Genomic DNA, 27,001 nt, shown 5'->3' with positions numbered 1-27,001 from the left:
ATAAGACATACATGGGGTCAAAAGGCCCTCCAACACTGGTACAGAGCATAGCGCCCTCACTGCCATGTTGTACAGCAAATCATAATAAATCACTTAGCTTCATGTGGCAATAGTTCTACAACTGCTGCAAAAGAATACAGCCATCGATTGCACGGAAATACAGGGCATGCAAGTAAAACAGACCATGACTTGTGTGGATCTTGAAACAGCTGCAACTTCCATTCAATCTTGGATAAGAATCTATTCATCTCACATATGGAAAAGAGGTTTAAATTATATTAGGTATCAGAAAGAATCCAACAACTATCTTTGTATGAAAAATTCTCAATACATTCGATGACTTGAAAAATGTAATTCAAAAGTTCTTTAAAATTGATTGCTTTTTAACCTTCCATTTTGGAAAGAACGTATTTTCCTGAGCAAAAGCCAGTCACCATAGATATTTATTTGGCAAAAATGTTCTATCCTGCATTTTCGGATTTGCTCATCACTATGGTCAGAAACGACTGTCAATTTGACCCCACTACCGATTACAAAGTCCAACCAACATTCTTAACCACTTTAAGTTCGGCTAACATCAAATATTGCTTACTGTGGTTATACTGGGTTAGAAAAGCATTCCCAGCAGGTAACTGTGGAAGGGGGTCCCACTTGTGCTTCTCCTGTGCCACGGGGGGGCTAAGACTGAAGCCGACTTACCAAAGAGGTGATCGGGGACCAGATCTTCCCTGATCACCTCTATGGTGTAAGAAACCGGAAGCAACAAGTATTTTGTATATTTTATGGTGTAAACAAGCCATCACATGGTTTGGGAAAGCATCCGATCATACCAATCTTGGTGTGATCTAAGCTTTCAAGGGCAGAGGAGAGATCTGGGGTGTAATAGGCCCAAGACCTCTCAGTAAAGAGTAACTATCACAAGTAATAAAAGTGAAAAAATAAAAATTCAAAAGACACAGTGTAAATGTTAAAAAATTTTTTTAACTGAATAAAACTTTTTTTTTTTTTTTTTTTTTTTTAAAGCACCCCTGTCCCGTCGTGCTCTCACACAAAGGCGAATGCACACATCAGTACTTAAACTGCAACTGCACCACACATCAGAATGAGAGCAATAATTCTAGCACCAGACTTCTGGTTTAACTCTAAACTAGTAATCTGTAACCCTAGGTTCACATCCGAATGTTTTCTGCAGCATTTTGCAGAAACGGAGTACAGTCCATTTAACATGATTTCCTATGGGACATGTGCGGTTTCACCCGGTGCGTTTTTTGGACAGGGTCAGGGACTTTATTGAATGCAAAAAATTGAGTTTTTGGTTCTATAGACTTCAATAGAAATGCTGCAGAAACCAAAGTATTGCCTTTTTGTTGCGTTTTAAATCTGCCTAGCAACAAGAAAAAAATGAAAAAAACCCCCCTGCAAAATGCATAAAAAACACAACAAAAATGCAAGTGCAAAAACGCAAAATAAAACGCAATGCAGAAACGGCTCAAACGCAACCTACATTAGTTGTGAACCTAGCCTAAAAGGATTTTAAAGCTTTGCCTATGCAGACTTTTAAGTAGCATAGTTTGGTACCATTCCATGAGAGAGACATGTTGGGTATCTATTTAATCAGCGTAATCTCTTATATATTTTGTCAATTAGGTAGTATACTGTGTTTTTGTGCGTTAAAAGTCATTAGTGTAATTTTTCCAAAAGAAAATTGTGTTTGAAAAAATGCTGCACAAATGCCGCATGACAAAAATTGCATGAATAGGGCCTCTGCTTCAAAATATGTTTGCGGGTTCCGAGTAATTTTCTAGCAAAAAAAAAAGGCTAGGCCTGGCCTTCACATGGTTAAAGTTATTATTATTATACAGGATTTATATAGCGCCCAAAAGTTAGTGGGAGACAGTACATGAGACAATACAGTAACAATACAATACACGAGGGGTTCGAGGGCCCTGCTCCTGGGTTTTCAGGGTGCGCCTAAAGGTGAGGAGGGTAGGTGACAGTCTGATGGATTAGGGTAGTGAGTTCCAGAGGATGGGGGAAGACCTGGAGTCGGGCGTGGGAGGAGGAGATCAGGGAGCTCGAAAGTAGGTCTTGTGAGGAGTGAAGAGTACGTTTTGGTTGGTATATGGATATCAGGTCGGTGAGGTAGTTAGGGGCAGCGTTATGAATGGCTTTGTACGTTAATGTTAGCATTTTGAATTTTATCCGTTGGGCAATCGGAAGCCAGTGGAGGGAATGACAGAGGGGGGTGGCGGATACGGAGCGGTTGGTGAGGTGGATGAGTCTGGCCGCTGAGTTCAGGATAGACTGAAGAGGGGATAGCCTGTGTTGGGGTAGGCCGGTGAGGAGGGAGTTGCAGTAGTTGAGTTGTGAGATAAGGGAGTGAACGAGTTGTTTAGTAGTGTCTGGGGCTAGGAACGTACGTATTTTGGAGATGTTGGGAGGTAACATTAAAATTTAAAAAAATTAAAATTATGAACAAAATTCTACCCGCTTATGCTAACTATACCTAGATACAAAAATCTACAGAAAATTAGAAACCCAATATACTGTACATAAAGCCATTCTCCTGTCAATGTTCACTGGTTTGTTCTGTAATTATTTGGAATTAGAATGAATACAATGTGGAATGAGATGCAGCAATGCTCTAGAATACTTGTCTGCCGTCACTTACCTAGAATTCCTGTGCTGCAGTGTCTCTTCGCTTACCGCATGAACAAAAAATATGATGGAGAACATTTTAAGCTGCAAAGCGAGAGAATGACTTTATAAAGTAATGTCACACGTAGGCGCAGGGATGTGAATATTTACTGTTTAACAGACAATGAATAGGAGCCTACCGCTATTGTCCTTTGTCTCCTAACAGTTGACCTGCTTATACTGCACAATTTCTGGGCAGATCAACGCCATCCTTGTTCCCAGCACTGGAAAATTTGTTTCGAACTTCGGATCTGAACTTATAACAGGCTGTACAGCCAACGCTTTGTTGCTCTTGTGTTATGTCTCGTATAACGAGTAAGAACGTTTGTAAAAGTAGAGTTGCAGCAGTCTGACGTAAAAAAATAAAACAAATGCTCCGGTTACTAATTAATCTGCAGGTTCATATACTCCAGCTGCACACTGATAACGTAACCGCAATGTCACACCTGCTTGTAACGTCCTAAATTAACAACAAAACATGCGATTGTTCAATGGAAACCTGCAACAGGACATGAAGCCAGGTCAAGCTGATTAATAGGTTCCTACAGGCAACATTCCGGGCAACAGGTGAAATCGACCCCTTCGCTACGAAGGTAGGCCAGCAAATGCTGCAATTGTGCGACTGTTAAGCCGGCCATAGATGGTTTGAATCTCAGGTGGTTCAGCAGGGACGAGATTCGAACAATCTATGGGCAGGCTGATTGCGCCCAAGTCATACAACTATCGAATTGGGTACAACCAGGCTGAAAGATTTTTCAAATGAATATTGCAAGCGGCTATCGCCGCTAACAATAATTACAGTTCTTCCGGCAGGGACAGATCTCCCCGGCAGGAGAACACAATAGCTCCATGGGAGGGATTCCCCCACCAACATGGACTATGTTGTGGGGCAATTGAGTGATTTTCTTTCCGGAAACCTGCAGTTACAGGAAAGTTAATTACATTGTCTATGGCCTAATGCCTTGTACACACGATAAGAAAATCGTACAAAAAATTTTATGGAACTACAGATCGAACGATTTTCTCTTCGTTGATGAGCAGGATGTTTTAACCAATAACGATATTGGGAATGAAAAAATCTGGTTGAACAACAGTGAAAAATTTTGTCATCTCACATAGGAACGACCAATTTTTTATGCGGTGGTATGACGGTTGAACGAAAAAAAATCTATCAAGCGCTATCACGCATGAGCGGAAAGAGAAGATAACCCGGATGTTTATGTCCAAGGAATCTTCGTAAACACGAACGAAAAATCCAAATGTTATAAGTAGATTGGCCTAATGAGATAATGAAACCAGAATTGTGCATATTAGATTTTATGTATCACTATTTATGTATATAGATAATGTAATAAACTATATTATACTCATTGCTGGTAATTGTGTATATCGCTCGTTCTGGCCGGAAGGGCGTGGCTACAAGGTCACGCGCACACTGCATCACCTCCACTTGTACGGAAGACGTCAACACTACGTATGTTTTTTTTAGATTGGTTAATGTGGGCCACGGTTTCTACCAACGAACGAACGCCTCTCGGTTGTCGGAAGACCGATCGGTCGATTTTTCTAATCGTGTATTCCCACCTTTAGAATGCTCACTCAACTTTCCTTCATCCACGTTCAAACCCTTGCAGCTTTTGGCATTAGGAGCTTTTTTCATGGTGCTGGAGCTGGCAATTCCAGCAAGAAGATCTAGCTTGTAGAAGCACATACATTATGAAAATCCACTGGCTGATTCAACCAGTTATCTACCCAAAACCACCTGCCCGCCAACACTGGGGAAAACTAATTTCAGCTGGAACACCCCGGTCGCACCGGTACAAAATCGCATGCCAAGTCACACCCTATTGTCCACTATTACAGCGGTCATCTCAGTGCAGTTCCGACTTGGTCTTGGACTTGGTACATGCACTACTCATGGTGCGATTTGTATAGACATCTATGTCAGATGTCTTGCAAACCGCACCTGTAATCGGCAAGTCACCCGTCTTCACTGTAAGTCGCACGATTTCAAAGCAGTGGTTGATGTGTCCGGGGTGTAAAGCTAGCCTTGCACACCTAGATGTTGCATTAGCCCCATGCAAGGTGCTGAAGACGGGAAATCAACTGAATGATCACCAGTGTTGTCTTATGTAATCTGACAGCCACAGCACCTTCAGCTGTCTGAATACCTGAACAATGACTGAACCTGATTGAGGGAGGACATAGCTTTGGGGGCCCTGGTAGCTACCAGTGAATGTCCTTGCTTTGAAGGGATCTGCTCTCACTACTTTTGTGGCTATGGGATAGGAAGGGAAATCTCCTTGATGGCAGATGTCAAACAATAAAAACATGTGGCTATACCACTCAATACTATATAGCCCTACAGCAGGTGTGCACTTTTTTTTTTTTTTTTTTTTAAAGGTAGTAAAGTATAACTGCTTCTGGAGTGCCAATGCACCATAAACGATGCAACACACGGTTTACGGGCTTTTTTTGTAAACCTTTTTGAAATGTCGCAATGTGTCATTTAATTCACTGCATCAATATAATGGTGGGAACCGAACGAACAAGAAAAAAGGCAAAAAGCACTGTGTGTCATGCGAAGGCTACCCAGCGCAGTCCAATACATATGGTGTGAAAGAGCCCTAAGGCTTGTGTTTTTTTTTTTTTTTTTTTTTTTTTTTAACTTTTGCAGAAATTCACTACAGTCTATTTAGCATGGTTTCCTATGGGACACATTCACATCTATGTGTTTTCAGCCACTGTGTTTTTGGATAGGGTCAGAGACTTTTTTTCCCGCAGCAGATTGAAACACGCATAGGTGTGAACTAGGCCTAAAGCTCCATTCGCATCTGAGCGTAGCGTTTTTGCTGCATGTATTTTTTGCGTGTTTTCATACAGCAGGTTTTTTTTTTTTTTTTTTTTTTTTTTTACTTTGCCAGTTTTTATTAGCCAATAGAGAAAAATATCATCTGTTACATCATTTGTTGCCAGGTTTTTCTTTTTTTTAGTTTTCCATCAGCTTTACTTTTTATTATTATTATTCATTTTTTATTTAGTTTTTTGTTAGGGTAAGAGGTTGGTTAAGGTTAGATTAGGGTTACAATTGGGTTTGGGTTGGGATTAATATTTTATTTTCTTATTATTTTATAGTATTTTAAATATTATTTTCTCATTATTTGTTAGGGTAATAAGAATAAAAATACACAAATAAAAATAATCAAACACTTGTAATACTAAATTAGTATATTAATAATAAACAACCCATAACCTTAACCCCAAAACCTAAAAAAAGTAATAAAATATTAATAACAGCAATTTATTATTATTATATTTTTTGTTTGGTGTTTATTACTACTACTACTACTACTACTATTAATTTATTTCTTTTTTTTTTTTAAGGTTAGGGGTTATTATTTCTGAATCATGATTTTTTATTTGTGTGTATTTATTAGATTTTACATTTATTGATTCATATACGAATACTATTTATTTAAAAATTTTTCATTTGAGCAGAAAAATCGCTCAAAACACAAGCAAAAACGCGCACAAATGCTTCAATCGCGTGTTTCTATTATTTTCTATGGGAATAAAAACGCGCCACAAACGTGCACATCTGCCCAAGTTGAGCTACAAAAGTAGCTCCAAAACTTTTTTGAGCTTCAGGCGACTTGGGAGTGGAGATGTGAACCATCTCCATAGAGTAAAAATGATTTTTTTTCCCCCCCTGAGCGTTCTGGAGCGTCGAGCTTCACGCTACAAAACGCTCAGGTGTGAACGCAGCCTAATGGAACCCAGAGCAGACTTCTCCTGTGTGTACCAAGTACTGACGTGTCCAGAGTGACAGCTTGATAAGTAAACACAGGAGAGAAACCCAGGACATGAGTAACAGGTCTGCTAGACTTTGCACTTGAGGTAATGCCTTCACACAGACAGTGACTTCTTGGTTTCGGTTCACATGTGGTAATAGAAATATTACTGGAGCCGGAGAGGTAAATAAACACATACTAAACTGATGCATGCAGTCATACTGTGCTCCTAATTACCGTGACATATCCGCTTTCAGCTCCCGATGTGTATGACCCTCTTTGAAGTGGCTCGGTAGCAGCACTCCGCTAAGTGCCACTGTTATGTCTACCTGCTTATTTTGGGCTTTCACCAGATGTGTAATGTGTACTGTCAAACCAACAAAACTACCGACACGGGGCGCTGGGGGTCCATTTTCCTGGCAGGATAATTACTAATTAGCCAATGGTTTGCTTTCATTTTAAAAAGCAAGTGTTTCAGCTTCTGTAACAATTTGAGATAATTAGAATGTGAACACACGCATGTCTTCCTCAACTGGTGGGCTTTTCTGAATCCGGGACACGGAAAGAAATAAGGATCCTGACCACTCGCCATGGCCTAAACTTTCATAAAGTGGTCCCAGTGTATCTGCTGGACAAGCCTTTGAAACGTGTGCAAAACCACATTATGAACAGCCCTTCCAAACCAAATTTACCAAACCATTTTCTAAGGTGGATTACAGTTTTAAATACATTTTCACTACAAAACATGGAGTTAGGGCCAGTTCACACTACATGCATTTCAGTTGCATTTTTTTCTGCATCCAAAATGCAAAGAATGTAGGTTATATGGTTGTCAATGTCAAAGTTCACATCAGTGTGTTTTTTTTTCTGCAATCAGAACATGCTGCATTTTTTCTGCACAGAACTGTTCTGGACCACGGTAAAACACATCAAAAAACGCACTGAAAAATACAGGTCGCTATTTAAATTGAAGAAAAAGAGGGGGGGAAAAAATGAACTGGAATGCATCAAAAATGCACCGGAACACATAAAAAAAATAAAAAAGCAATGGAACACACCAAAAACGCACTGGACCGTACATGTCGCTATTTAAATTGAAGAAAAAGAGGGGGGAAAAAAATGAACTGGAATGCATCAAAAATGCACTGGAACACGTAAAAAAAATAAAAAAGCAATGGAACACACCAAAAACGCACTGGACCGTACATGTCACTCTTTAAATTGAAGCAAAAGAGGGGGAAAAAAATGAACTGAAATTCATCAAAAACGCACCGGAATGCGTAAAAAAAAAAATTAAAAAGCACCGGAACACACCAAAAACGCACTGGAAAGTACATGTCCCTATTTAAATTGAAGAAAAAGAGGGGAAAAAATGAACTGAAATGCATCAAAAACGCACCGGAATGCGTAAAAAAAAAAAAAAAAGCAATGGAACACATCAAAAATGTGCATGCAAAAACGCATCAGGACTGCGTTTCTATAGAATGAAGGGCTCGTTCACACACTGAAACAAGCGCCAACTGGTGTCTGTTGTAGAAGGGTAGTGCTTTGCATTGTTACAACACACAGCATGGTTTACCTATTTTTATACCTATTCTTTATAGAACATTATTGACATTTACACTGACATGCGGCGAGTTGCATTCCAAAAATAATAATAATTATTATTATTATACAGGATTTATATAGCGCCAACAGTTTGCTCAGCGCTTTACAATATAATGGGAGACAATCCAGCAACAATACAAGAGGGATAGGGGGCCTTGCTCCTTGGTGCTTACAATCTAGGAGAGGATTTTACCCAACGTACATGACTGCACACTTATGGTGTGAACAAGGCACATCTTCCTCAAGGGTATGCTATCCTTGCTTAGGTGAGGAATGACAGAGAGGGGTAAGTACCAACCTTCATAAGGGGGGGAAAGAAATAAAAAAAAAAAAAAAAGAAGAAAAGGATGTGGATTGTGTAACAGACTTGGAGTGGACTGTCTTTTTTGGCTTAAGCTCCGCCTTAAAGTGATCGTAAAGTCCATTAGTTTATGTTTTACCTACAGGTAAACCTATAATGAGGCACTGTAAATATAAACGTGCAGTTTAAGAGATTCTTACTGGCGTAGCAGTTGATGACATCACCGGCGCATGCGCTCTGAAGAAAGCTGTGTGCCGTAAATCGCAACTCTCACATACATGCAAGAAAGTGACGTCATCACGGCTCGGCCATTTGAAGGACCGGAGCCTGCACACCCAGATGGAAGATGGAAGCCCTGACAGAGCACCACTGGAAGGCTTCGTTCTAAGGTAAGTATTTCACAATGTGCTGGTATACATACTAGCACATTATGCCATTGCCTTGCAGGGGATCTTTTTTTATTTATTTATTTTTTTTTAAACAGCCGAGGTTTACTACCACTTTAACATCATGTATATGAAAGCTGTTTCTGTATCTCAACACTGCACCCTATCGGGGTGTTTTCACATATTTTGGGACCAAAAAAGGACCAGACGATATTCTGTGCACCAGTAGAGACAACTTTTTGGTTAGTTCCATCTGAAATGCAAAGTTTTGGTGACATTCACCAAAACAAGAAACGCTTTAAGGGGTCAAAATTTTGTAAGTTTTGTAGGAATCACGTATCAACATATGGCATGGTTGGTACCATATCCTTCATATTTTAGTGGAGCCAGCCTAATCTAGATGAAATCTCTGTTCAAACACCCATTAAATAACATCTCTACGTTTCCAAGATGGGAATGCGAGTGCTATACAATAAATAAAATGTTCTGCGGAGCACTTCACAAGAAAAATGTTCTTCATCTGGTGTTCCTGCCCCAAGGTAGATTAAATGTCAAGTTTCCTAAAATTTGTGTTTCTAAGAAGTGTTTTGCAAATTACAAGAACTGTAATTCTGAAAAAGTTCAAATGTAGTCTTTCTAAAAAGGGAAGGCTTTAGCAAATTTACACATATTTAAAAAGGGTGGGGTGCTTGCTTGGTAGAGATTTCATAAAACACTCAAGAATGTAATGAAATTCAACCATACATTAGCTAAGGTAAGAGAAAGATCACTAATTATGGGGAAAAGGTCATTATTTAGAGCCAACAACTTATGATGAAAAATAAAATAACCTGAACAGAAAAAAAGTTTATGGAGCTTTTCAACACAGAATTTCTTCTTAACTTGTTAATACGTGGACCATGTATAGCTGGAAGCACAAGTCCTGTTGGGTAATTAAACTCCATGACAATACAGTTTGCCTCCCCCTATAAAAAAAATGTCGAGGAACAAAACAAAAGGTTTCATTCACGTATACAACAAATTTAGAATTAACTTTTAAATTCTGAAAATTATGTCAACCTTTTCAATTTTCAATATAATCATAAATGCTTGTGGAGGGCAGTATTAGGGAAGGCAACTTGTGTCACGAGTTTGATGGACCTTTAAAACTCTGTCCAGCAAGCAATAGAAAAATTACGTAGAGGTGTGGACAGAGACAAGTTTTCGGAGTCCTTCTTTGTATTTAGGATATCACACTGTCGGCGTTATCTCAATGACTGCATGAGCAGTTCAATCCATACACATGGCTTTTTCACCGAGACTAGAGTTGTGCAAGAAATACAAGTACGGACTTTTAATAACCTGTAAAAATGCTTGCTGAAGCCAAAAAGGTAACCAACTAATTCAGCCCTCATGGCATGGAGCCCCTATGGTCACCTGATCTTAAAGCGGAGTTCCACTCACCGGTCAAAAAATAGACATCAGCAGCTACAAAAACTGTAGCTGCTTTTAAAAAAAACAGGCACTTACCTGTCCCTCGGTGTGTCCCCCGCAGCCCGTTTCACCGGCCATCCTGTATTCCAGGAGGCCGGCATCTTCAGTATGGGCACCTGGCTGTGACAGCTTGCGGCTTCACAGCTAGGTACCCACTGCGCATGTGCGAGTAGCGCTGCACTTCCTGAATGGCCCGTAGTCTTCTGGGACCTGTCACATGTCCCAAAAGACTACAGGGAGGGAGGACACCTTCAGAGGCGATCAGCCCGGAGGTGGGAGCGGGTGCCTGTCAAATTTGGGTACCCGCCCCCCAAAGGTGCTAATCCTTAATGGTGAGTGGGGAAGCAGTCCTTAAAGCGGAACTTCCCCTTTTGGGTGGAGCTCCGCTTTAAAAGCTGGTACAAGTTCCTAGAACCTTCTTTTGTTATTGTTCTGGCTGATGATAGGTTGTCACCAAAAAGCCAAATCCATACAAATTGAAGGCAAACAAAAATTAGAAGCAGGTGTTACATGGATACTAAATGCAGGAAACTGAAATGTTGGCCATGTGAAAAGAGTAAATGGCCCTAGTCTGTATTGTCTGCTTTTCAAGGAGGACAAAAGCCTGTGGTTGGACATATCCTATAAGCAGCTCAAACGTATTCCAACTAAAGGCTGAAATGAAAGCCACTTCAAGGACAGAAGACCATACAAGTCTTCTTCCACTGCACTTTAGACAATGGAAGGTTGCAACAGGCAACATTACCAGGTTTTCTTTCAAACATATTGTTATATTAGACTATATCTGTAAAAGCTGAAATTACAAAAGTAGAATTAAAGAAATCATCTGCGATAAGGCTTGGCAGGTCCTATCAAATATAATCAGTCTCTATGTTCTAATACACATAGATTTGACTACTTGCTATAGGTTAGGGCGGGTGTCAGCAACCCGCGGCTCTTTTCCACCTTGGCTGCGGCTCCGGAGCAAACTGCCCACCAGGTGACAGGCAATAGGGCAGCAATGGGCAAACTACGGCCCGGCGGACCTTTTAATCCGGCTAGGCTCCCGCTAGGCTCCTCTCACAGTCCGCCCTGAAGACCGGTGTAGCATGAAAATCTGTCTCCTATGAGGATCTGTCCCCCTCGACGTATCTGCGCATGTGCCGGAGATCGCCGATCGGCTGCTAATGCCTGAAACTGGCACATGCGCAGATACGTCGAGGGGGACAGATCCTCATAGGAGACAGATTTCAGATTTTCATGCTACACCGGAACGGCGCGGGAACACGGCGAGAGGAACGCGCGGAGCAAATGTAAGTGAATTGACACAGGGGGGACTTGGGGACTTAATATGGGGGATGAATTAATATGGGGGATGAATTACTATAGGGGGGATGAATTACTATATGGGGGATGAATTACTATGGGGGATGAATTACTATGGGGGATGAATTACTATATGGGGGATGAATTACTATGTGGGGGATGAATTACTATGGGGGATGAATTACTATATGGGGGATGAATTACTATATGGGGGATGAATTACTATATGGGGGATGAATTACTATATGGGGGGTGAATTACTATGGGGGATGAATTACTATATGGGGGATGTATTTTCAGTTTTAAAAATGTGGCTCTCAAAATAAATTTCAATCGTGGTTTTGGCGAGATTTGGCTCAGTTGAAAAAAAAAGTTGCCCACCACTGACCTAAGGCTATGATTGTGATTATGACGATACACTGTGGCCCTGATTAACCCTTTGCTTACTGGGCCCTTAAACCCCCTTCATGACCAGAGCGCTTTTTGCAATATATGCAGTGTCGGATTTGTTTTAAATGTTGCAATGGTTTTGCGGCTCCCAGTCTTTTTTTCCCTCTCGGAAACGGGTCCAAGTGGCTCTTTATGTCTTAAAGGTTGCAGACCCCTGGGTTAGGGCATTGGTGCTATGCTGGTTCACTTCTGATTTCGTTACAGTCACCCCCTCCACCTGGAAGTACAGGGGGGTGCAGATCACGACCTGCTTTCCAGAAGTGCCAGATTATTTATTTCAGGTACTTATAAAGCGCCGTCAATTCGCGCAGTGCTTTACATATATATAGTATACTCACATCAGACCCTAACCCTCAAGGGGCGTATAATCTAAAGGTCCCTAACTCACATTCATGCATACACATACTAGGGCCACTTTAGACAGGAGCCAAGTCACCTACCAGCATGTCTTTGGAGTGTGGGAGGAAACCGAAGTACCCAGGGGAAACCCACGCAGGCACAGGGAGAACATGCAAACTCCAGGCAGGTGGTGCCGTGGCTGGGATTCAAAACAACGACCCTAGTACTGCCAGGCGGAAGTGCTAACCATTTAGCCACTATGAATCTGCATTCATGGGTCTTAGAGAATTAGTCATGTCTTATGCAAGGATATTTCAACATTAACTGGACAGTCCAACAAAAAACATAATAAATAACAAATATTTGAACTTTGAATTAACTTTAGATTACGCTGAGTTGTTCAGCTTGTGTCAAAGGTCACCTTAACCCCTCATGCACACTGACGTTTAATTCTAACTGCCCCTAGAAGCCAGCAGCATTTTGGCCGAAAAAATGCCTGACACTTGTACAGGTGTGTACTATGTTTACTTGCGTCAAGCATTTTTTAATTGGACAGAATCAATAATTATTGTGGCCACTGTGGCGGGCGGTGGCTGCAGCATCGGGAACATGTTACATGTTGCCACCCTAAAAATAGGTCAAACATGTAACATGTCCCCAAAGGTGAACTTATCCTTTAACCAAAATAACCTAAAATAGCTAAAGAAAAACAAAAAAAACTTTGTATAAGCCTGTACAATTTTAATAAATTTAGGAGTGAACATTCAAAATCATGCATAAACCCAAGTATGACTGGTTCTGACAGCGGAGTATTGGAGTGACAACAATATTATGGTCTTGATATTAGGAGGAAAAGGCTTCTAGCTCAAAAACAGCCTGCCGCAGTGTGACTTTTCTCGTAACTTTTAATACTCAATACTTTGGAAGATCAAAGTGCTATATTCTATATACTTGTATCCCAAGACCAATGTAATTGTTCTTAAAAAGCAAGGCAGGTAGAGTTGTTGTTTTATTTAAATACCTTTAACCTTTATTGTTGAAGAGGGGTTATAGTCACTTCCACAGTATATGCCGTCACATTAAACACAGGATATGCATGCTTTATGTTAACACATTGAAAATCCACCTAGTTTTCCCTAGGACATGTGTCCAATGTCTGACCGCAGAGGAAGTCTGCTGCTACATTATTATCTAATAAGACAATGAAATATTCCACACAAGAATTCAGTGCAGTGTATGGGTATAAACAGGAAACTCAACGCAGATAAGAGACGGCACTATGTGAAGAGAACACAGCCTGCAAGTGTCAAAGGAACTTTGCAAAGTCACTACTTCTACTGTCCTGACAAAAGGTCAAGTCCTTGGGACTGATCTGTTTACCCCGAGGTCAGATCAGGGTTCTCACCATAAAGCTACACAGCTCCAGGAGACAGCTCACTATATATAGCGAACCCACTGAAATCAAGATCAGCTTCCGTAAAGCCCTTAAAACCAGACAACACAGAATGTGGAATGGTGATCTCTTTAGGTCCAGTTCACAGTACTTTTGGAGTAGATAAATGAACATGAACTATTACTGGTGCACCGAAATTATAATTCTGGACAGAAACCATCTGAAACTGAAAATTCAGCATGCATTTGGTCGAAAACCGAAATGGACATTTTTTTTTAAATATGTCCATTAACAAAAAAAATTAATTGAAATAATGTATACATGTATATGCTGCACAATACTTTAAGAGATAAGTTCCCTTTTTGACCAAAAATTAATACCTGCACTTGGTCTAAAACCGAAATGGACAGTTTTTTTTTCCCATATATATCCATTAACGGGAAATAATTTTTATTGAAAGTATGTATACATGTATATGCTGCACAATAATTTAAAAGATAAGTTCACTTTTTGACAAAAAACAATACATGCACTTGGTCTAAAACCAAAATGGAGCTTTTTATATATATATATATATATATCCATTAACGGGAAATAATTTTTATTGAAAGTATGTATACATGTATATGCTGCACAATAATTTAAAGGATAAGTTCACTTTTTGACAAAAAACAATACACACACTTGTTCTAAAGCCGAAATGGACAGTGTTAAAAAAAAAAAAAAAAAATTGTTATATATAATCTCCCCATTAATGGAAATAATTTTTATTGAACATATGTATACATGTATATGCTGCACGATAATTTAAAGGATAAGTTCACCATTTGACAAAAAACAAATGCACTTTTTTTGCAGGAAAAAAATGTGCATTTATTATTTTTTGCTGCAGGAGCCTTTAAAGCATTGAGCCTGGGTTCAAACTAACGCGGTGCGGTATATCGCATGTGATTTGCACAGGAACTGCACCTCATTCCTGTGCAAATCATATGCGATTTTTGTGCGGTGCGATTGGAGCCTTACACCATGTATGGCTCAAATTGCACCACATCCGCACCTAAAAGGTGCAGGACCCTTTTTTAGGTCCGCACTAGAATCATATCGCATGGGTATTCACACCTATGCGATCCAATTCTGCACATCGCATCATGTTTTACGGACTGCTTTAGTGATGTTGTTAACTTAACATACACACTGATGCGGAATTCGCACAGAAAATGCTGTAAATTCCACACCGCATCAGTGTGAACCAAAGCTCTATGTGGGAAAAAGTTCTAGATTAGATTGTAAGCTCTTATGAACAGTGCCCTCCTAACCCAATTATCTGGAACTGGATTGTAACTGTACTAAGCGCAGCACAAACTGTTGGCACAATATAAATCCCGCACAAGTGGGAAATCATCATAGCACAAAATTCAAACACCAAGAGATGCAGGAAAAAACAAAAAAAAAACCCCAAAAAAACAGGATTTGACACTTATTGTTGCCAAATTATTTTATAAAGAATATTTACACCAACAGCCTGATACTTCCTTTGTACTTCTAATGTAAAGTCTCTGCTTTCCATTTGCATCAACGCCTTTCTGCACAATATCCTGTCCCCACAAGAACATGTTCAAAGAGTAAAGCAAAAAGTGACTCATGTGAGAAACGGTTTATCTAGCTGAAATATCTCCGTATCTCTGGGACACTTGCAACATACAGCTACACCTATACAGATATTAAAAACCTCAGATCTACCAAAATGATTTGTGCTGTCAAAGCAAACCTTTAGGCCTCGTTCCCAGGGGTCATATCAATGTACACCCCGTGGGAGGACTGCATTTACCTGCATGGAGATGCACAGTTCATGCATCCCGTCTCATCAATGTCTGCTGGGATGCAGCAGCTGCATGGACACGGCCTCTGCTCCCAATCTGACATCTGTGCGGGTTAGGGCTGAAACAACTAATCAACATGATTATGGCAATACTTGTCAACTATTTTCATAACATGGGCAGCACAGTGGCTAAATGGTTAGCACTTCTGCCTGGCAGTACTAGGGTTGTTGGTTCAAATCCCAACCACGGCACCACCTGCCTGGAGTTTGCATGTTCTCCCTGTGCGGGTTTCCTCCGGGTACTCCGTATTCCTTCCACACGCCAAAGACATGCTGGTAGGTTAATTGGATCCTGTCTAAATTGGCCCTAGTATGTGTATGTATGAATGTAAGTTAGGGACCTTAGATTGTACACCCCTTGAGGGTTAGGGACTGATGTGAATTTACAATATATATGTAAAGCGCTGCGTAATTAGAGGGCGCTATATAAGTACCTGAAATAAATTAATAACTTCACATACTGTATTAAACTAGGTTCACACCTATGCAGGTTGCGTTTGAGGCGTTTCTAGGCAGATTTTAAATGCAAAATGCGGCAAAAGTGCAATACTTGGTTTTCTGCAGCGTTTCCGCTGAAGTCTACAGAACCAAAAACGCAATGTTTTGCATTCAAAAAAGTCCCTGACCCTTTCCAAAAATCACACCGGGTGAAAACGCGGAGATGTGAACCTGTCTCATAGGAAATCATGTTAAATGGACTGTACTGCGTTTCTGCAAAATGCTGCAGAAAACGCTTAGGTGTGAACCTAGGGTTACCTAAATTATAGGAACTTTTTTCAAAGTTTTTATCAGATTAATCGAATCAATAATGAGCCAACAAATTGACTAGGAAAATAATCGTCAGTTGCAGCCCCAGTGCGGGAGCATAGCCACAAACGCAGACAGTGTGTCCCCAGAGAAAGGCCCCCGCATGGATGTCAGATTGGGAGCAGCTGTTTTGTCTGTGCAGCCAGTGTCCCAATAGACATTACTGAGACCGCCTGCAGGGGAATGCATGGAAGACCTGTGCATATCTACTGTATGTAGGTAAACTTGGCCCTCGTATTGGGCACATTGATACCCCGTGTGAACATGACCTTCGCTGTAAAGCTGCATGTCCAACTACAGAGCATGAAGGTTTACTCACAATGCCACACTGAATGTAAAGATCCCTCTTTAAGGCTTGGTTCACACCTATGCAGTTTGCTTTTTGTCCATTTTGCAATGCTTTTTGCAGTTTCTTTTGCGTTTTTCTACAGGCATTTTGTTCAGTTTTTTAAAAATTTTTTTAAAGTGGAATTTTTTTTCTGCTGGGCAAAACACTGAAAAAAAGCGCGTTACCATGCATTTCGAGTCTCCATTGAACTCTATTGTAGCAAACACACTGCTTTTTGCTTTTAAAAAAGTCCCTGACCCTTTCCAAAAGCGCAGGAGCTAAAACAAGCATACATGTGAACATGTTTCATAGGAACTCATGTTAAAGGGACTGTAGTGCGTTTCTGCAAAAAGTACTAAAAAATGCATTGGTGTGAAAGGAGCCTAATGCCGGCCAGAGACGGTTTGAAAATCGGCCGATTTTCGCACTGTTAGTGGGTTAATTTGTCGGCCAGTTTTCGCGTATTTTCCACTTTTGGATTATCGGTCAAGTTGGAAAATTTGTGGAAAACAACCGATTTTCGCGTCAATGATGGTCAAATTGTACGATCGTTTTTACGAAACAAATATGCGCAGGCTCTCTGTATAGTGTGAGAGGGTCTGAAAGGTCAAAAATGACAATTTCCTGTTATATGTCATAATTTTTATGACTTGGTTGGCCGATTTTCGTAATCATTGGTGGTCACGTCGGTTTAACGAACGACCGATATTTCGTTTATCGGATGAAAAAACGCCCGGTTTTCGAGCCGTCTATGGCCTGCATAAAGCACGTAAATGCTGTAAGGCACCTAGAGGAAAATGATCATGTGTTGCCAGGCTGCTTGCCTTTGATGTCCACAAGCAAGATATTCGTTGTTTACATCCTGATTGTAAATTGGAACTTCAAGGCAAAGATCCAAAGTACACAATGTAACTGTCTCCAAGAAACACACTTGCCTATCATCATTACCTGTCAATGCAGAGAATATTAAAACAGGGGAGGGTTATAACATCTGACAGGTCTTTTCCCCCCCATCTGTGTCCCATTGGGGAGATTTTCCTTCACTTCCTGTCCCATAGCCAAAAGAGGAAGTGAGAAGAAATCAATCCAAAAGGGAGGAAACCCCTGGCTGTCACCAGAATTATTATCCCCAACATGGGAATTTCTTTCAATATCACTCTCACACAAGGGGAATCTGCCTAACGGAGACAAAGCAACAAAAACCTGACAAGTTTTCTACTCACCGCTACACTCCATCCAAAACTAGAAAAAAAAAGTTTTATATGCCAACCAACCCACACTTGCCAATCAAAATACATAAATATTGTGTTAAAAATCAAGCTAGCGCCTGTCATGTTTCAACATCAATATACATTACCCTAAAGTGCTGCGCAAACAAATGAACCTATAAATTCCCCCCCGTCCTAGATTGTAAGCTCCAAGGAGCAGGGCCCTCGAACCCCTCGTGTATTATTGTATTGTTACTGTACTGTCTCCCATTATAATGTACAGCGCTGAGCAAACTGTTGGCGCTTTACAAAAACTGTATAATAATAAATGTAATAATTGCACTTTGTTTGCGCAGCACTTTATGGTGCTGTAAAAAACGTGTTGCCTTTAGTTATACTTTATTTCCCAGTAATTAGTGACATTCATCCGGCATATTCCATAGAATACTGATAGCATGTAGGAGATCTGACCTCCTCAGTGCAGTAGATAGAGATGTACTTGTGAGCACATGCAGGCCTTTCATTACTGGAAAAAGACTTCTGTTGTATGGACGGATGAAACAAGTAAACCCATTCAGTTCATTTTTGCATCAATAGGCGCCTATGGCAAGATTCCCTGAAGTGGGCATGAAGACCTCTAGATGGGCCATTGTCCTGTGTATGAAACTATGTGCCCTGGAGGACAGGCTCCCTGGGATGTCACTTTAAAAAGGGAGGGGAACTAGGAAAAAAAAAAAAAAAAGACTAAATTGTAGATAATAATGTAAGAAAGAAGCTGTCATCTGGGACAGACATGATTACCCCTCGCAGCACTGCCGCGGGTAATTACAGTGTAGGACTACAGACTGCAGCCAACAGATCAGCACCTAACAAGCTGCTATTCCATGTCTGTCCACTAGTCTGCTGAGAAGAATCCGCAACAAACACCCACAGAAAGGATGCAGAGAAGTCCTAGAGCTGAAAAGTATTCAGAGGGGATTTGAATGAACACACACACAGATCATATTCTAACAACTGGCAAGGACTGCTGTGCCCAAAGCATGCCATGATGTTTACTAAATATACTTTGGATCTTTGAAGACACAAGTACTACAGCTTGATCCGATTTAGGTGACTCAGTACCACCTGCTGACCAGCAAAAGACAGCCAATTGACTGAAACTGGCCCAACACCCCGCAATTCGCTCGCTGGAGTTCCTGCTACGGCCACCAAAAGTTGATTGTTCAATTAATATGAATGCTGGCAAAATAGCCCAACAGCAGCTGCATCCATAGGCTAAAACAAACACTGAAACCTAAAAAGCCTAAAAACCACAGACAACAAAATGTAAAAATAATAAAAATAAAATCGCACATTCATGCTCAAGGATCCAGACTTCACCTTCACTCACAGTAGGGCAGCTACAGCAGGATGCGTTTTTGTACTGCGACTTTGCACATTTTAAACATTTTTCATGCTTCACGCATTTTTTGGGGGAATTTTCTACACAAAACTGGCAAAAACACACTATAATGCACGTACATAGAATTCTGTGTATTTTGGTGCATTACTGTCAACGTCTATGGGGCCACAATTATGCTGCAACTGCATCAAAGTAGCACCTGAAAAATAATGTACAGCATTGATGTCAATGGGCACCATCAGACAGAAGTCATTTTAATTGTTGCACAGAGCAGAGTGAAAGGGAACGCAGGAGAAGACAGCGGCTGTGCTGCACGGAAATGGAAAGGGTAACCTGAGAACGCACAGAAATCGCATGATAATGGAAATCACATTATTCTCAAAGGTGCCCATTCACATCTATGCAGTGTGCTTCCTCCCTATAGACTTCAATCAGAATGCATGGAAAACGCATGTACAGGAGGTATTTGTTCACTGCTGGCAGCAGTTGTGTATACATTGTAGATTCATGGGGTGGTGATGTGTTGTGATGGTGGGGGTTAGATCTGTAGTAATCAAGGGGTAGGGATGTGTAGATCTGTAGTGATGAGGAGGGGGGAGGTGATGTGTAGATCTGTAGTGATGAGGAGGGGGGACGTGATGTGTAAATCTGTAGTGATGGGGGGGGGGGGGGGGGTGATGTGCAGATCTGTAGTGATGGGGGGGGGGGGGGTGATGTGCAGATCTGTAGTGATGAGGGGGGAGGTGATGTGCAGATCTGTAGTGATGAGGGGGGAGGTGATGTGCAGATCTGTAGTGATGAGGAGGGGGGATGGTGATGTGTAGATCTGTAGTGAGGATGAGGGGGAGGTGATGTGTAGATCTGTAGTGAGGATGAGGGGGAGGTGATGTGTAGATCTGTAGTGAGGATGAGGGGGAGGTGATGTGTAGATCTGTAGTGAGGATGAGGGGGAGGTGATGTGTAGATCTGTAGTGAGGATGAGGGGGAGGTGATGTGTAGATCTGTAGTGAGGATGAGGGGGAGGTGATGTGTAGATCTGTAGTGAGGATGAGGGGGAAGTGATGTGTAGATCTGTAGTGATGGGGGGGGGGGGTGATATGTAGATCTGTAGTAGTGAGGAGGGGGGAGGTGATGTGTAGATCTGTAGTAGTGAGTAGGGGGGAGGTGATGTGTAGATCTGTAGTAGTCAGGAGGGGGAGGTGATGTGTAGATCTGTAGTAGTGAGGAGGGGGGAGGTGATGTGTAGATCTGTAGTGATGAGGAGGGGGAAGTGATGTGTAGATCTGTAGTGATGGGGGGGTGATATGTAGATCTGTAGTAGTGAGGAGGGGGGAGGTGATGTGTAGATCTGTAGTAGTGAGTAGGGGGGAGGTGATGTGTAGATCTGTAGTAGTGAGGAGGTGATGTGTAGATCTGTAGTAGTGAGGAGGTGATTTGTAGATCTGTAGTGATGGGGAGGTGATGTGTAGATCTGTAGTGATGAGGAGGGGGAAGTGATGTGTAGATCTGTAGTGATGGGGGGGTGATATGTAGATCTGTAGTAGTGAGGAGGGGGGAGGTGATGTGTAGATCTGTAGTAGTGAGTAGGGGGGAGGTGATGTGTAGATCTGTAGTAGTGAGGAGGTGATGTGTAGATCTGTAGTAGTGAGGAGGTGATGTGTAGATCTGTAGTAGTGAGGAGGTGATTTGTAGATCTGTAGTGATGGGGAGGTGATGTGTAGATCTGTAGTGATGGGGGGGTGATATGTAGATCTGTAGTAGTGAGGAGGGGGGAGGTGATGTGTAGATCTGTAGTAGTGAGTAGGGGGGAGGTGATGTGTAGATCTGTAGTAGTGAGGAGGGGGAGGTGATTTGTAGATCTGTAGTAGTGAGGAGGGGGAGGTGATTTGTAGATCTGCAGTGATGGGGAGGGGAGGTGATTTGTAGATCTGTAGTGATGAGGATGGGGAGGTGATTTGTAGATCTGTAGTGATTAGGATTGGGAGGTGATGTGTAGATCTGTAGTGATGAGGGAGGAGGTGATTTGTAGTGATGAGGATGGGAAGGTGATGTGTAGATCTGTAGTGATGAGGAGGGGGAGGTGATTTGTAGATCTGTAGTGATGAGGAGGGGAGGGGATTTGTAGTGATGAGGATGGGGGAGGCGATTTGTAGATCTGTAGTGATGAGGATGGGGGAGGTGATTTGTAGATCTGTAGTGATGAGGATGGGGGAGGTGATGTGTAGATCTGTAGTGATGAGGAGGAGGGAGGTGATGTGTAGATCTGTAGTGATGAGGAGGAGGGAGGTGATGTGTAGATCTGTAGTGATGAGGAGGGGGGAGATGATTTGTAGATCTGTAGTGATGAGGGGGGAGGTGATTTGTAGATCTGTAGTGATGAGGGGGGAGGTGATTTGTAGATCTGTAGTGATGAGGATGGGGAGGTGATGTGTAGATCTGTAGTGATGAGGAGGAGGGAGGTGATGTGTAGATCTGTAGTGATGAGTAGATCTGTAGTGATGAGGAGGGAGGTGATGTGTAGATCTGTAGTGATGAGGAGGGGTGAGGTGATGTGTAGATCTGTAGTGATGAGGAGGGGTGAGGTGATGTGTAGATCTGTAGTGATGAGGATGGGGAGGTGATGTGTAGATCTGTAGTGATGAGGAGGAGGGAGGTGATGTGTAGATCTGTAGTGATGAGGAGGGAGGTGATGTGTAGATCTGTAGTGATGAGGAGGGGTGAGGTGATGTGTAGATCTGTAGTGATGAGGAGGGAGGTGATGTGTAGATCTGTAGTGATGAGGAGGAGGGAGGTGATGTATAGATCTGTAGTGATGAGGATGGGGAGGTGATGTGTAGATCTGTAGTGATGAGCAGGGGGAGGTGATGTGTAGATCTGTGGTGATGAGGAGGGGGAGATGATTTGTAGATCTGTAGTAGTGATGCGGAGGTGATTTGTAGTACTCACATCTGGTTGATGGTGTTCTGGGAGATGACGGCATTCTCGGAGAAGTGAGGGATCATCTTCCCCCCGCAGCACACACACGGATATCCAGCCCTCCGGTCCCGGGACAAGGTGCTCAGTGTCATCGGTCCCGTCTCCCGGCCGCACCGGCACATAAGCTCAGCGGCGCCCAGGAGCTCTCGGCTCCCCGCACATCCAGCTCCTGCCTGGGACGATCAAACTTTCCTCGGCTCCCGGTGCCGATCCGGCGGAGAAAGGCTCGGTGGCTGACAGACCTCGGGCCGGACGGAGCCCCAGCAAAGCCCCCGGAGAAGTCACATGTCAGCCGGAGCCCCGAGCCTCTTCATACTGAACATTCAGCTTCCTGCTAACCCGGCTAACAGCTGGCAGCCCTCACGCACGCGCAGCCAGTGTCACTCATCTCCCCCCCCCCCGTGCCCAATTAGTGCCCAATGGAGGAACGTCCTCACCGCGTGCAGCACAAAACACGCCCCCCTATTATCAGACTCCACCCCAAAACTTCTCATATGAGATATAGACCCGACCAATCAGCATCCAGAGCGGCCACAGAGCCTTCACTGCAGGTGCCATCTCCTATATGCAGAGCCCGGGACCATGTGTGCCCCCTGCTCGCCTCTATTATCGGACCTGGCCGATCCCTGCCTGCGGACAGCGAGCCATGTGCAGTCTATTATGAGGTCCCACCTCCAGGACAGCAGGCAGCACTGAAGGCAGGGGCAAACTGCCACTTCGCTCGCCTAGGTCCGGCGTCTCCAAATGTTCTAACCCAAGGGCCACTTTACTGTCCTTCAAACTTTAGGAGGGCCGGACTGTGGCCAGCGGGAGTAGAAAATGACTTGGTGTCAGTGGGAGTAAACAGCGTCCGCTTTATGGTAGTAGGGGGGAGGAATAATGTCCCATGGTTAGTGTCAATGGGAGGGATAATGCCCCATGGTTGGCGTCAGTGAGAGAGATAATGCCCCATGGTTGGCGTCAGTGAGAGAGATAATGCCCCATGGTTGGCGTCAGTGAGAGAAATAATGCCCCATGGTTGGCGTCAGTGAGAGAAATAATGCCCCATGGTTGGCGTCAGTGAGAGAAATAATGCCCCATGGTTGGCGTCAGTGAGAGAAATAATGCCCCATGGTTGGCGTCAGTGAGAGAAATAATGCCCCATGGTTGGCGTCAGAGAGAGAAATAATGCCCCATTGTTGGCGTCAGAGAAATAATGCCCCATGGTTGGCGTCAGAGAGAAATAATGCCCCATGGTTGGCGTCAGTGAGAGAAATAATGCCCCATGGTTGGCGTCAGAGAGAGAAATAATGCCCCATGGTTGGCGTCAGAGAGAGAAATAATGCCCCATGGTTGGCGTCAGAGAGAGAAATAATGCCCCATGGTTGGCGTCAGTGAGAGAAATAATGCCCCATGGTAGGCGTCAGTGAGAGAAATAATGCCCCATGGTTGGCGTCAGTGAGAGAAATAATGCCCCATGGTTGGTGTCAGAGAGAGAAATAATGCCCCATTGTTGGTGTCAGAGAAATAATGCCCCATGGTTGGCGTCAGTGAGAGAAATAATGCCCCATGGTTGGTGTCAGAGAGAGAAATAATGCCCCATGGTTGGTGTCAGAGAGAGAAATAATGCCCCATTGTTGGTGTCAGAGAAATAATGCCCCATGGTTGGCGTCAGTGAGAGAAATAATGCCCCATGGTTGGTGTCAGAGAGAGAAATAATGCCCCATGGTTGGCGTCAGAGAGAGAAATAATGCCCCATTGTTGGTGTCAGAGAAATAATGCCCCATGGTTGGCGTCAGTGAGAGAAATAATGCCCCATGGTTGGCGTCAGAGAGAGAAATAATGCCCCATGGTTGGTGTCAGAGAGAGAAATAATGCCCCATGGTTGGTGTCAGAGAGAGAAATAATGCCCCATTGTTGGTGTCAGAGAAATAATGCCCCATGGTTGGCGTCAGTGAGAGAAATAATGCCCCATGGTTGGTGTCAGAGAGAGAAATAATGCCCCATGGTTGGTGTCAGAGAGAGAAATAATGCCCCATGGTTGGTGTCAGTGAGAGAAATAATGCCCCATGGTTGGTGTCAGTGAGAGAAATAATGCCCCATGGTTGGTGTCAAGGGCAGGAACTAGGCTCTGCTGTTGCTGACAGTGAGGTACAAAGTGGCCCAAGGGCCGGATAAAAGAAAGCAAAGGGCCACATCTGGCCCCTGGATCGCAGTTTGGAGACAACTGGCCTGGGTGGTCAGTGCAGAAGTAAGCATGGGTACTTGTCAAAATCAGGTACCCCCCCCCCCTCCCCCCAACAAAAACAAAACATCCCTAATATGATAGATGAGGGAGGATAAATGAAGGCAAACTTCTGCTTTTGAAAAGAGCTTTTGCCTTTAGTTATACTGTAAACTATGCTTACACTAGCGGCTGGCACTGCTGCACCTTTGAAAAGCAATTCACTTTCCAAGTGTTTGACAGGCTGAGAAGAGGCAGTATGTAACCTCCTCCTTGAACCCTGTGAATGCCACACCACCATACCCCAAATACATGCAATGGATGCAGTTGTGGAGAGGTTGCAGATGTCTCCATTCACTCGGATGGGTCCTGTTTGGCAGCAGTACTGCCTGCTGAAAGTAAACGAGGGGGTAGATTTTGCCGTGGCATGTATACTCCCTTGACTACTGCCTTCACAATTTATCATGGGCAGTAAAAACATGGCTTAACTACAAGGTTTTACCCCCAACCATAAGTCTAAATGAGCCCTTAACACAGAAGTACTGCTGAAGCTCTTTTGCCTGTACTTCTCCTGTGGATCCCGGGAGTGCAGTTCGTTCTGCACTCCTGTGACTTGTTTGCAGCCGTAGCAGGCTGCCTGCTGACAGCAAGTCATGTACAATCCATTATTAAATCCCAACTCCAGGAGTTCCAGCAGCACTGAAGACAGGGTTAGAAGCCCTGGCAGGTTGGTTTTTGCCATCTTAACTTGTTAGGGAAATTTTCCTTCAGTTCCTGTCCCATCTCAACAGGAAGTGAGAGGAAATCCCTCTACAGTGAGGAATCTTGGGGTGTCACCACAAATAGTGTCCTCAGTGGAAAACTTACCCTCTATTTATGGATTGAGGGGGCAGGTAAAAAAAACCCATAGTTAAGCTGCTTTATTACTGCCCACCCCTTTCAAATGAATGAGCTGCTCTATGCGCAACAAATGGAAACGCACTGTCAGCTGACGTCACAGAGTGGGTCCAGTCTATGAAAAGACCCCAACAATACGTCGGCTGATGTCACAGAGTGGGTCCAGGCTCTGAATAGACCCCAACAATATGCCAGCTGATGTCAGAGTGGGTCCAGTCTATGAAAAGACCCCAAAAATACGTCGGCTGATGTCACAGAGTGGGTCCAGGCTCTGAAAAGACCCTAACAATATGTCGGCTGATGTCACAGAGTGGGTCCAGTCTATGAAAAGACCCCAACAATACGTCGGCTGATGTCACAGAGTGGGTCCAGGCTCTGAATAGACCCCAACAATATGCCAGCTGATGTCAGAGTGGGTCCAGTCTATGAAAAGACCCCAAAAATACGTCGGCTGATGTCACAGAGTGGGTCCAGGCTCTGAAAAGACCCTAACAATATGTCGGCTGATGTCACAGAGTGGGTCCAGTCTATGAAAAGACCCCAACAATACGTCGGCTGATGTCACAGAGTGGGTCCAGGCTCTGAATAGACCCCAACAATATGCCAGCTGATGTCAGAGTGGGTCCAGTCTATGAAAAGACCCCAAAAATACGTCGGCTGATGTCACAGAGTGGGTCCAGGCTCTGAAAAGACCCTAACAATATGTCGGCTGATGTCACAGAGTGGGTCCAGTCTATGAAAAGACCCCAACAATACGTCGGCTGATGTCACAGAGTGGGTCCAGGCTCTGAAAAGACCCTAACAATATGTCGGCTGATGTCACAGAGTGGGTCCAGGCTCTGAAAAGACCCCAACAATACGTCGGCTGATGTCACAGAGTGAGTCCAGGCACTGAAAAGACCCTAACAATGTGTCGGCTGATGTCACAGAGTGGGTCCAGGCTCTGAATAGACCCCAACAATATGCCAGCTGATGTCAGAGTGGGTCCAGTCTATGAAAAGACCCCAAAAATACGTCGGCTGATGTCACAGAGTGGGTCCAGGCTCTGAAAAGACCCTAACAATATGTCGGCTGATGTCACAGAGTGGGTCCAGTCTATGAAAAGACCCCAACAATACGTCGGCTGATGTCACAGAGTGGGTCCAGGCTCTGAATAGACCCCAACAATATGCCAGCTGATGTCAGAGTGGGTCCAGTCTATGAAAAGACCCCAAAAATACGTCGGCTGATGTCACAGAGTGGGTCCAGGCTCTGAAAAGACCCTAACAATATGTCGGCTGATGTCACAGAGTGGGTCCAGTCTATGAAAAGACCCCAACAATACGTCGGCTGATGTCACAGAGTGGGTCCAGGCTCTGAAAAGACCCTAACAATATGTCGGCTGATGTCACAGAGTGGGTCCAGGCTCTGAAAAGACCCCAACAATACGTCGGCTGATGTCACAGAGTGAGTCCAGGCACTGAAAAGACCCTAACAATGTGTCGGCTGATGTCACAGAGTGGGTCCAGGCTCTGAATAGACCCCAACAATATGCCAGCTGATGTCAGAGTGGGTCCAG

The 27,001-nt window shown here is 43.3% G+C and overlaps 1 protein-coding gene across 4 annotated transcripts in view; it reads right to left on the bottom strand.

Moving 5' to 3' along the window:
* SSH2 (slingshot protein phosphatase 2) overlaps positions 1 to 27,001 on the bottom strand; it is a 343,919-nt gene that overhangs the window by 76,597 nt on the left and 240,321 nt on the right. The window contains exon 1 of one of the 4 annotated variants that reach the window (XM_089683048.1): positions 22,314 to 22,689. The exons of the other annotated variants lie outside the window; for them this stretch is intronic. Coding sequence (XP_089539174.1) covers positions 22,314 to 22,465 — 152 coding nt within the window. The 5' untranslated portion in view covers positions 22,466 to 22,689. Of the gene's footprint in view, positions 1 to 22,313; positions 22,690 to 27,001 lie in introns of those variants that run through there. 4 annotated transcript variants of the gene reach the window in all.

The sequence above is a fragment of the Staurois parvus genome, unplaced genomic scaffold, assembly GCF_062004578.1.
Source record: "Staurois parvus isolate SC_StPar_1 unplaced genomic scaffold, SC_StPar_1.0 ptg000299l, whole genome shotgun sequence".
In the NCBI taxonomy this organism is placed as follows: domain Eukaryota; kingdom Metazoa; phylum Chordata; class Amphibia; order Anura; family Ranidae; genus Staurois; species Staurois parvus.
Note: the sequence above shows the minus strand (reverse complement) of the source record. Positions and strands in the feature narration are given on the sequence as shown.